The sequence below is a fragment of the Pocillopora verrucosa genome, chromosome 11 (genome assembly GCF_036669915.1).
Source record: "Pocillopora verrucosa isolate sample1 chromosome 11, ASM3666991v2, whole genome shotgun sequence".
In the NCBI taxonomy this organism is placed as follows: domain Eukaryota; kingdom Metazoa; phylum Cnidaria; class Anthozoa; order Scleractinia; family Pocilloporidae; genus Pocillopora; species Pocillopora verrucosa.
The window spans coordinates 3,629,192-3,641,211 of NC_089322.1; the positions used below are offsets into that span (position 1 = coordinate 3,629,192).

The following is a 12,020-nucleotide window of genomic DNA, read 5'->3' on the forward strand; positions in this document are numbered from 1 at the left end:
TTCTAATTTCTTAGACGCTTTGGAACATCAATCCTTCTCCTTGCGAAACTTGACACGGTAATCGTCGACGGTGAATAAATTTTTGTATTCAAATGGTCGAACTACGTATTTACAAGGTGGTTAGTAGTATCATTTCTAACTGATTATCTGTCAGAGTTCGGTTTTAGTAGATATACCTTTTCGCGCGATGACTGACTAAATGGGCACAATGTTTGCGCGTTTACATCGTGCGCTTGGAAGATAAAACTGTGGGCTCAGTAAATGCTGATATTGGAGCAGAATCCTGTGCTGTAGGGCAAGACCACCTCAGCAGCTTCACGGAAATTTCCCAAATTTCCTATTTACTACTATCCTACAAAAGATCCTTTGATCAGCAATTCGTTCACAATTAATTTTAAAGTTCTCTTTTGCTTTCCGATATCGAGATGCTTAAAGTTTTAATTCGGTTTCAGTATACTTCCTCCCCCAAATGCTCATATGGCCCGGCAGTGAATTCATTCGATGGCCTACAAGGTTACGCTATACAGGAGTCTATGTGTTGCGCTTGGCTTTCAATTTGTTGTAGATGATGTTTCTTGATAACAAGAATTTTGATGAATAAGACACTTTCCAGTGCCATCTTTTCCAGTCCCTCAAAATAACCTCGTATTCAGTGCCTCTTTTTAATTCGAAATGAACGAATCGGGTCCTTTTCCAACAAAAGGGACCAGCTACTTCGGTTATTCAAAATTTCTTGGCTCCTTAAAAAAAAAAATTAATGAAGGAGTTTATTCACTGGAACTTATAATTTTGTCAAAAAAAAAGACTATATCCAGCAATTTTCGATACTTTGAGGGACATTTTTCACATAGGTAACTTTATAAACGTGTTTCTTTACGCAATGGGCCCGGGCTCGCGGGGTGTTAGCAGAATTCGTGACGGTTACAAAAACCCTTGAAGGTGTTTCGGTTTGGAATAAGTTTCGCGAATTCTCGCAAGCCACACACGCGATATAATGAAGGAATGAGAGAAAGAGTCTTTTATTGCATTATTTTTGATCCATGCTTACCCGTGCCTACCGCGTGCAACTAAGGGAAAGCCTTGAACGACGCCTTATCAGATGAGACTACGAAAACAAACAAACAAACAAACAAATGAAAAAACAAACATGACGCAACCCATAGAACTTGACCGGAGCTGTCATGCAACCACAACAGCGTGACGGAGGAAACTTTGAGATTCTCATTCTTCCTCAATGATTAAGTATACAATGTTTTCTTTAACTTACTTTCATCTGAGTCTCCTCTTTTTTATTTTTAGCAATGTAACGCAGAACAATCGATCCAATTTTACTTCTAACTATGGCAGAAAGCAACCTCCCAACAACGGGAGAAGAACTGGAGATGAAAAACGAGTTTCCAGCCACAGGTGAGGAAAAGCAACAGGGAAAGACTTCGTCATGGTGACTTTGTACTGTTTTTTAATTAAGTATATCTTATTGATGCACAATTTTTTGGATCATTTCGACTCGAAGGTTTTAAGTAATCCAGTAAATACGCCAGTATTAGAACGCTAGTTGTAATTGCACATAGATGTGATCACTAACAAAGTTCTCTGTAGTTTCAGCAACAGAGAAAAGTCAGGTTACGTCAAGTGACGCTGAATTGGATGTATACGATGACCCTTTAAGAGGTAAGAACACCAGGTGAATCAAGATTTTTTGAAAGACTTCCCAGTGAAATTTTTGTCACATTTACATCAAAATTTGCTTATGTTCTGTGGATAAGTTTTTGAAACAGCAAAAGATTGTTTCTTCAAATTTCAAACTTTGTTACCAGTAAAACATAAAACAAAGGAAAAGCAATTTATTGCTCGATCCGATCGAGCAGAATGCGTAGACATCATTAATTATTCATAACCGATAAATTTGAACGCGACATCGCTTTGAAGAGCCCTAAATTAGAAAAGAATGTAACAAAATTGGCCCCCTAGGCTTGGTAAAACTCAGTTTTCTGAGTTTTAGAAGTGCTTTTTTAGAAGAACTTCTAATTCGACGCACGGTGTTTTTAAGAATAAAGATGTATCTACAATTCGCACCTAAAATGAATGATAATTGTGAAGAAGAACTATCATCCTTTTGCATTCGAAAATACCCAAAATGTGGTCATTTTTAGTGTGACCATGAAAATGGTACTTTCCCAATCAGATTTTCTTCATTTAGCCTCTTCTAGTATGTTCTCAATAAACAACTACATGTATGAGAAAAACCAAGTCACACACAGAAAAAGAGAAAACATGCGTAACGCAGGTGTAAAAGGGTTTTTGGAGAGCCTCTCGACCTAAATGTAAACCGAACAGATTTGATCTGGTTATAGCCAAACTACAGCTAAAACTCCTGATAGTTTGCATATTTTAAAGCAAACAAAATGCACAGATAAACTCTCTTGAAGGGCCATTGCAAACAAAGCTAAGTTCAAATAGGATCTCCCGGTGAAACTTGTGTTTTTTTGGAAAACGTAAGCCAGGTATTAAAGGAGGTTTGTGAAAGTCTCTAGACCCAAATGTAAACCGAGAAACTTGAACTAGTAATAGCCAAGCTACAGCCCAGACTTTTCTGATATTCGTTTTTCATAGCTCTAAGCTCCTTTAACCAAACACTTTGTTTGGAAGTATAAAGTTGGCATCATTGGTTAAGGGTCGTATTACTCATTACTAAATCATTAACACTAAAATGGTGTGCTTTCAGGGATAGCAAAAGAATGTCTGGAGAAAGGTAACAAAGAATACAGACAAGGAGAAGCTAATAACGCGATAATCTCCTACACGGAAGGACTTCAATTGAACTGCAGAAATAAAAGTCTGAACGCCAAGCTTTACAGCAACAGGGCAGCAGCTCATTTCCGTTTAGGTAACGATTTCATTTCTAAATATATAAATCTCTCATGAAGCGTTACAAGATAACGGAATACACAATCTGCCCCAAGAAAAGGAAAAAAATTGATCAACTGCAGAAAAGAAGCAAAGAAAGAGATATCACCCTTTAGCAGATGAAGATTAAGCAAAGAAATGATCCTCGTAAATGAACAGAAATTTATGCAATTGTAATTTTTTCATGCGTCTTTGCTGCAATTGCATGTGATGACCACTTTTTTTAACCTCATTTCTTAAATTTCAAAGCAAACTACGTGGAATGTGTCGATGATGCAACAGTTGCTGTTCAATTGGAACCCACTTTAATCCAAGCTATTGAGAAAGGTGAGTTTTTCAGATATAAGCCATCAACGTTCTTTTCTCTGATTTCGTCAAAAGAGGATTGCACACCAAATGTCAATTGCATCTGGTGTGTCAATGTCTGTTATGTGGGTAAAAAGCATAAGCAAATGTCAATAACCTCTCAAATACCACTGCCTGTTTAGTTAACGTTGTAGAGCGCCGGAGGTCGAGGGCTCAAGCCTTAGACCAGAAAAACACTCAGTCTAAAAACATCTGAGGAGAATGTGCTGCCACCTGGCTATGACATCTGCAAATTGTTTGATAATCTTGTCCCGGATATGGACGGAAAACTGAAAGCCCCGTTTCCTGCATCTTCTCTGTAACTCTTAGCAGGAGACGTTGAAAAACCCGGCAAGGAGGCACCTGAAAAATTCCTTTTTCAAAAGTTAAACTGCTCAATGCAGTCTGCCCGAAAACTTCCCCGAAAAGTACTGAAAAGCGCATAAGAGCGCATTAAAATGAAGAATGCGCGAGATAAATTCATCGTTATAATCATCAATTGAAGCTTCATTGGTAGCCGCTTTGCATTAGCTCCTTATTGTTCATTTTCAGTTCTTCTACAAGTTCAAATTTCCTTCATTATGACAATTTTTGTTCCCAGCTAAATGACAAATTAAGTCCAATTTATCAATACGTTCATACCTTAACAGTGATAAATTACCTCGCACCACCAATTATTCTCTCCTTTTCAGGAGCCAGAGCTTGTGTCGAACTTTCCTGGGATAAAGAAGCAAGGAGCTGGTTGCATATGGGATTGACAGTATCCTTTAACGAATGTTTCAAACGTGATACTTGATGCAATGCGAATAATATTTCAAGGAAAATCAATACGTTCCAGGCAGATTCTTCTACACATAATGAAAACGATGTTCTCTTATACTGCACTGAGCAGTTTAAAGAAGCTAAAATATTATTAAGGAGTTCTTTCTTTTATTCCACGAAACTTAACTTAGAAGAAGATGCCATATTAACTAATTCCCAGAGTTTCTGCTGAATGCCCCTCATTTTTAACTTCAAACGGGCATCACCATGACGACCGAACCTAAACCTAAACTCAAATCTCTTTAAGAAACCCACGTTCGAATTATCATTCCAATTTAAGGGTTTCATACAATACTCTAATTATTTTGAAAACACATATTTCCATTGCATTTTCGCAAATTCGCTCGTGATTTATCTACCCTTGACACGTTTTAAGATTGAAAACAATAACGAACGTCTGCTTCAATTACTAAGGAAATCGAATGTCGAACTGAAAGTCAAAGCACGCACTTATGCCAGTCTCGGATGTGCTTATGAACATGTTGGGCAGTTTCACAAAGCAATCAAGTATCATCAACAGGATCTAGAAATTGCTAAAGAAGTGGGAGACAAGGCCGGAGAGGGAGCAAGTTATGGCAATCTCGGCAACGCTTATCACAGTCTAGGACAGTTTAAAACAGCCATCCAGTACCATCAACGTCATCTAGAAATTGCTAAAGAAGTGGGAGACAAGGCCGGAGAAGGAATAAGTTATGGCAATCTCGGCAACGCTTATCGCAGTCTAGGACAGTTTAAAACAGCCATCCATTACCATCAACGTGATCTAGAAATTGCTAAAGAAGTGGGAAACAAGGCCGCAGAGGGAAGAAGTTATTGCGGTCTCGGCAACGCTTATCAAGGTCTAGGACAGTTTAAAACAGCCATCCAGTACCACCAACGTCATCTAGAAATTGCTAAAGAAGTGGGAGACAAGGCCGGAGAGGGAGCAAGTTATGGCAATCTCGGCAACGCTTATCACAGTCTAGGACAGTTTAAAACAGCCATCCAGTACCATGAACGTCATCTAGAAATTGCTAAAGAAGTGGGAGACAAGGCCGGAGAGGGAGCAGGTTATGGCAATCTCGGCAACGCTTATCACAGTCTAGGACAGTTTAAAACAGCCATCCAGTACTATCAACGTGATCTAGAAATTGCTAAAGAAGTGGGAGACAAGGCCGGAGAGGGAATAAGTTATGGCAATCTCGGCAACGCTTATCACAGTCTAGGACAGTTTAAAACAGCCATCCAGTACTATCAACGTGATCTAGAAATTGCTAAAGAAGTGGGAGACAAGGCCGGAGAGGGAATAAGTTATGGCAATCTCGGCAACGCTTATCGCAGACTAGGACAGTTTAAAACAGCCATCCAGTACCATGAACGTCATCTAGAAATTGCTAAAGAAGTGGGAGACAAGGCCGGCGAGGGAAGAAGTTATTGCGGTCTCGGCAACACTTATCGCAGACTAGGACAGTTTAAAACAGCCATCCAGTACCATCAACGTCATCTAGAAATTGCTAAAGAAGTGGGAGACAAGGCCGGAGAGGGAGCAAGTTATGGCAATCTCGGCAACGCTTATCACAGTCTAGGACAGTTTAAAACAGCCATCCAGTACCATCAACGTCATCTAGAAATTGCTAAAGAAGTGGGAGACAAGGCCGGAGAAGGAATAAGTTATGGCAATCTCGGCAACGCTTATCGCAGTCTAGGACAGTTTAAAACAGCCATCCAGTACCATCAACGTCATCTAGAAATTGCTAAAGAAGTGGAAGACAAGGCCGGAGAGGGAGCAAGTTATGGCAATCTCGGCAACGCTTATCACAGTCTAGGACAATTTAAAACAGCCATCCAGTACCATCAACGTCATCTAGAAATTGCTAAAGAAGTGGGAGACAAGGCCGGAGAGGGAATAAGTTATGGCAATCTCGGCAACGCTTATCGCAGTCTAGGACAGTTTAAAACAGCCATCCATTACCATCAACGTGATCTAGAAATTGCTAAAGAAGTGGGAAACAAGGCCGCAGAGGGAAGAAGTTATTGCGGTCTCGGCAACGCTTATCAAGGTCTAGGACAGTTTAAAACAGCCATCCAGTACCACCAACGTGATCTAGAAATTGCTAAAGAAGTGGGAGACAAGGCCGGAGAGGGAGCAAGTTATGGCAATCTCGGCAACGCTTATGACAGTCTAGGACAGTTTAAAACAGCCATCCAGTACCATGAACGTCATCTAGAAATTGCTAAAGAAGTGGGAGACAAGGCCGGAGAGGGAAGAAGTTATTGCGGTCTCGGCAACGCTTATCAAGGTCTAGGACAGTTTAAAACAGCCATCCAGTACTATCAACGTGATCTAGAAATTGCTAAAGAAGTGGGAGACAAGGCCGGAGAGGGAGCAAGTTATGGCAATCTCGGCAACGCTTATCAAGGTCTACGAAAGTTTGAAACAGTCATCCAGTACCATCAACGTCATCTAGAAATTGCTAAAGAAGTGGGAGACAAGGCCGGAGAGGGAGGAAGTTATTGCGGTCTCGGCAACGCTTATCAAGGTCTAGGACAGTTTAAAACAGCCATCCAGTACCATGAACGTCATCTAGAAATTGCTAAAGAAGTGGGAGATCAGGCCGGAGAGGGAAGAAGTTATTGTCTTCTCGGCAGGATTCATTACGGTCAAAGAGAATTCAAAACAGCTATTGAGTGTTTTCAACGTCACCTAGAAATATCCAAAGAAGTGGGAGATAAGACTGCAGAGGCGTGCTCACTCTGTTCCCTTGGAAACAGTTTTGAGTGCCAAGGAAATCTTATGATGGCCTTTGACTGTTATCACTCGAGTGTACAGTTGTATGATGATATCAGGGCCAGTCTTCAACTCAACGATCAGTGGAAGATTTCTTATCGTAATCAGCACCAAGGTGCATACAAAGGTTTGTGGCGTATAAATCTCTATCAAGGTCAAGTTGTAAAGGCTCTTCTTGCCGCAGAGAAAGGACGTGCTCAAGCTCTGAGAGATCTCATGACCACAAAATATCAGCCTGGAGATTCTTCAACGCACAGCACATCTCTGACTTGGGTTCCATTGAGCACAGTTATCATAGCTATCAATGGACCATGCGTCTACTTATGGGTTTGCCTCAGTGAAGATAACATCCAGATGAGACAGGTACACGTCAACAATTATAAGTATGAGGATGAATTGGAATGTTTCACCCAGCTACTGAACAAAACTGCTCTGAAGGAGATCGGTGCAAGAGATACTGTTCCAATCGAAAATCCTCCGCTTGATTCGCTGACAGAAGAGAAAGTGGCCAATCAAGTGATCCCAGTTGATGTGAGGCACTCCCAATCAAGTGCTTTAAAGAAGCTGCATGACATCATCGTTGCTCCTATCGCTGACCTAATCGAAGGCAACGACGAGATCACATTTGTTCCTGAGGGGCCATTTTGCCTTGTGCCTTATGCAGCGCTGCAGGACTCTGACTCATCATATCTGAGTGATTCTTTCAGAATTCGTGTCCTTCCCTCTCTGATGACGTTGAAACTAATTCATGATTGTCCAGCTGACTTTCACATGAAGACTGGTGCATTGCTTGTCGGCGATCCATGTTTTAAACATATCATCTATCAAGGAAGTCTTTTGGTGCAACTTCCAGGAGCAAGGAAAGAAGTGGAGATGATCGGACGTATCCTCCATGTTTCCCCCCTCACTGGACAAATGGCAACAAAAGATGAAGTGTTAAAACGAATATCATCAGTGGCGTTAATTCACATTGCAGCGCACGGTAAACTGGAAACTGGAGAAGTTATCCTGGCACCAAACACCACAAGAGAAAACCCTCAGCTGCAAGAGAAAGACTATCTACTGACGATGAAAGACGTCATAGAAGCTGGGCTAAGAGCACGTCTGGTTGTACTCAGCTGCTGTCACACTGCTCGTGGGGAGGTCATGGCAGAGGGTGTGGTCGGTATGGCGCGTGCACTTTTGGGTGCCGGTGCTAGATCTGTTGTGGCAACCTTGTGGGCGATTGACGACGAGGGAACCCTGGAGTTCATGACTTTCTTCTACGATGCACTTGCCAAAGGCAAGAGGGCAAGTGAAGCTCTCAATCAGGCTATGAAGTGTATGAGAGAAATTGAAAAGTTCAAGAAGGAGATTTACTGGGCACCATTTGTACTCATTGGTGACGACGTCAACCTGGATTTCAAGGATATTTAGAGGCTGCAGTAAGTAAATACTCTGTTTATACTTTCTAATTTAGTAAAAAGTTATTACTTACGTGTGCGCCCTGATACTTGCGTATTATTTTCCTTTCAGTTGGGTTACGAATTTATTTTTTGCTCCGACAAATTGAGATGCAGTACAACCAAGTGGACACGTTTACGATAATAACATTCTTTTTTGGAAACATGACAGGAGTAAAACAGCAAATTTGTTTTAAAACACTGATTCTGTTGTGTGATGTATCGTTTCAAGTGCTGTGAAATATTTCATGGAAACTCAATTATCCTCCCTAAACTTAGATTCTTTTATTTTTCAGTTAAGGCAGTGAGCATTGGAATCCCAGGGAGTTTAAGGTACCTGTAAACGTTGATGTTTGGACCAGAAACCAGTAAGCTACCGATGAAATCTTTTTCAAGAGTCTTCTTTTCAAAGCAGGAAGAACCAAAAGAAGGCCAAAGTCAAATTTAATGAGAGGACGGATTTCCTTTAATTCAAAAGTTGACTTTTTGCTTGTCTGAACTGCTCTTACGAGCTTCATCTTTGATATCCTGCTGAAACAACTGTTTTGTTTTCGTATGATGCCTTGAAATTATCATGACTTGCTATGTAAAAAGTTATTTTTAATCTAAGTATTACCTACTAAGAGGATTTAGGCGTTAAGAAACGTCTTGAAATTGTTTTCCACAGTTTTTTCTTTACAGATTTTTCTCAATCGGTTTTTTCTCGTGAGTGATGTAAAGCTGTTACAGCCATGTGCGTGTGTGGAGAATTTCCACGGAAATCGGACAGTAATCAGTTTTCCGATTGCTAGATTATCTTAGTTTATTTCAGATGGAAATTATGATTAACTTTTAGAGGATTTGTACCCAGTCATTGGTACTTAAAGTTAGTTTCAGCCGATCATTATTAGGTTTATCTAGACTTAAAATGACAGATTTTGGCCGTAATGGCGAGGATTTAGTCTTGGTATGAATTAATTTTCTGAGATTTCTCCTTTAATTTTGAATGCTATAAATTGTGTTATTTTTTACAAGCAGAACGATTCATCATGTTTAAGTACATTGTTTAAACTAATCGTCCGAAAGGCAAAACGAGAAGTTTTATTTTAATTTTAGTTACTGGCCTACAAAGCATTAGAAGAAGCTCAGAACGAGCTGGATGTTGGAGTTAGATGATTTTATTTAGTCACTCCATTTAGATTGTTTACATATTATCTAAGTACAATAAACTAACATTTGAATGTCAAACAATGAAACAAGTCGCTTGGTATTTTGTCAGAATGGAAGAGGAAATCAATAACAAAGGGAAGGACATTTCTGCATCAACCTGCATAAGCCATTTCTTGTCGTTTGAAGTAGAATTCGCTTAATAACTTTTGTCCATTTCTTTGAATAGGTTAATTGAATGAGAGATAAACTTCGATATTTTCTGACTCTATAACTACCAATAACGATCATTGGGGGCCGTTTCTTGGGATGTCACGCTACGTAATTCTTTAGTTCGTTGCGCGACAGAGAATGTTTTGTCACATCTTGTCGTTTGAAGTAGTGTCCGCACCTATGTCTAATTCGCTCAACTTTTCCATTTCCTTGGATAGAGTTATTAAATGAGACATAAACCTCGATATTTTCAGATTTTATATCCTCTAGTTTCGTTGGTAGCCGTCACGCAACGTGCTCCTCTTGCATGTAATGCGACAGTTATTATGTTTTATCATATATCGTTGAAGAGGCAAGAAAAAAGAAATTACCTTCCACTTTGGGAGATGTGCTTTATTCTCTTTATCGAAAGCGTCCTCATCATGAGAGGTACTCTAGGTTGGTGTGGTTCCTCGAGTGTAGAAAATATTGATGAATTTTTTTTCCATGATTGCAAACTTAACTAAAACAGCATGTTACAAAAAACCGGAACTTTCTTGAAACTGAGGAGGGCCGACCGAGGGGAATTTTTAACGGCTAACGGCTAACAGCTAAAATTGTGGCCATTTTTCTGCTGCGGTTAACCCAGAATAACACAAAATAACATATTGAGGGAAGGAAAGATTTTTAAAGTTAATTTTATTCTATAACTAAAGGGTTAAAATTTGTCAATTTTTTACGTCTAACAGCTAGTTTTTTAACCAATCTTCTGCTAACAGTTAACCCCATTGGGACCCTCGACTGGGTGACATGCAAGATGTGAAATAAAAATGGTTTTAGGAGGTGGCATTCGCAATTTGAATTTAGAGTGCTGGTTTTTTGAGGCGTCAGGATCAAACTGGGAGAGACGGGCATGGGAAGAGCGTTGTCACAGATCCACTGGGCATTCCTGTTATGTTCAATCTAAAATGCTTAATTAAGTTAACGCGAAAAAATGTCATGCGAGATATTCACCGACATCAAGACGAGCAACAATAAATTTCCTTCCCTCTTTTAAGAACGTGATCCGAAAAGTCAGTAAGCCCTGATATTTTGACTTCACCCCAGATCTAAAAAACTGCGACGACGTAAATGTTTTGGGGGGGCGTCTCTACTGACGTTAGCATATATTACAGTCATTTTCAAGAAAGAGCCATGGGAAGGGGGGAGGGGTGGGTCGAGGTTCCGTTTATCCACCCGGTCGGGAGTGTAAATGGCTACGTGGTTTCATGTGTAGCATCACAGGGCGGATTCTCAAGAATCTTAGAGCTACGATTTCAGAAGGTAAAGATATGAATTTCCCTACGTAATTGCTGGACTTAGGCTCCTTTCGTCTGCTTGGACTTTCTCTTCGTGCTCCATAACTCTACTCCTTCTACCCACCTTACGGCGGTTTTTAGTATATGCCATACAGGTGAATAGAGCTCTTCGCGTGGGCTGATTGGCTAATTCCGAATTAATAGTCGAACCTGCATTAAGCGGTCGGTTGTAAAATTCCCGATTTTTTTCCTCTTAAACATTCTCACTTTCAACGCTTTTCAGCGGTGGTCTCTATTTAGCGGTTGTGGTCATTCTTGACTGAGTCCCATCGGCCCGTTCGGGTTGTATGGAACGGTCACTTAGGACTGAACCACTCGACTTAAACGACGAATTCTCTCTGAAGTAAAATTTAGTCCATGTTTGTCTCCCAAAATCAATGTTAGTATATAGATTTCAAATTTTCTCAACTCATCGTAGATTATCTTTCTTCTCAGGATTGTTTGTTTCTGACAAATATTACACAAGAAAACTACGCAAGTGATTTGGTGGTTTATTACACCCATTTTGAAATCACTGGTGATCTCTGTAATCTGATTGGCTCTAATTGATGCGATTTATTCACGAATCGCATCTTTGCAACTTTTGTTTCCAAAACTCTTACTTTTTCCCCCAAAAGATGGATGAATTTTCAGACCGGCTCAGTACTGCATCAACAAAATATTTGAACTGACCAAGTCCCAAGAATTTCCAAATGGATGTAATAAAGTGGTAATTGAACCTCGTGTCGTGCAATTTTGGTCTGAAATCATACTTGTGATTTCAAATCGAACTCGCGCTGCACGCTCGTTCGATTTTGAAATCACGCAAATGATTTCAACCCAAATTGCACTCCACTCAGTTCAATTACCATTATTAATTACCAAGAGGTCTAACTGTTAGAATTCTAATTTATTGTTATGTTTTTACGCTGCATCATCATTTTGTTGATTTTATTCGATACATTTTTGAACTGAAAATAAGCTACACGTTAAAATAAATGAGAAATTATGGTATAAAATGTTGTTTTCTTGTCTTTTATTTGTTAACCTGCATTTAACGGT

General features: G+C 39.9%; 1 protein-coding gene across 1 annotated transcript; it reads left to right on the forward strand.

Annotated features, from left to right (window-relative positions):
- The first annotated feature begins 1,340 nt into the window (after nt 1–1,340).
- LOC131780383 (tetratricopeptide repeat protein 28-like) lies at nt 1,341–8,674 on the forward strand. Its single transcript, XM_066158480.1, has 7 exons — nt 1,341–1,407; nt 1,606–1,671; nt 2,726–2,887; nt 3,157–3,234; nt 3,945–4,012; nt 4,451–8,265; nt 8,580–8,674. The coding sequence occupies exons 1-6, from the start codon at nt 1,341–1,343 to the stop codon at nt 8,255–8,257; spliced, it is 4,248 nt and encodes a 1,415-aa protein (XP_066014577.1). The 3' UTR covers nt 8,258–8,265; nt 8,580–8,674.
- The last annotated feature ends 3,346 nt before the right edge of the window (nt 8,675–12,020 follow it).

Excerpts from the sequence above, each read along its gene's own strand:
- LOC131780383 (XM_066158480.1), top strand. The coding sequence starts at position 1,341 with ATGGCAGAAAGCAACCTCCCAACAACGGGAGAAGAACTGGAGATGAAA. Across the intron at positions 2,888-3,156 it reads AGCAGCTCATTTCCGTTTAG|CAAACTACGTGGAATGTGTC; the intron begins GTAACGATTTCA and ends TAAATTTCAAAG. Across the intron at positions 4,013-4,450 it reads GGTTGCATATGGGATTGACA|ATTGAAAACAATAACGAACG; the intron begins GTATCCTTTAAC and ends ACACGTTTTAAG.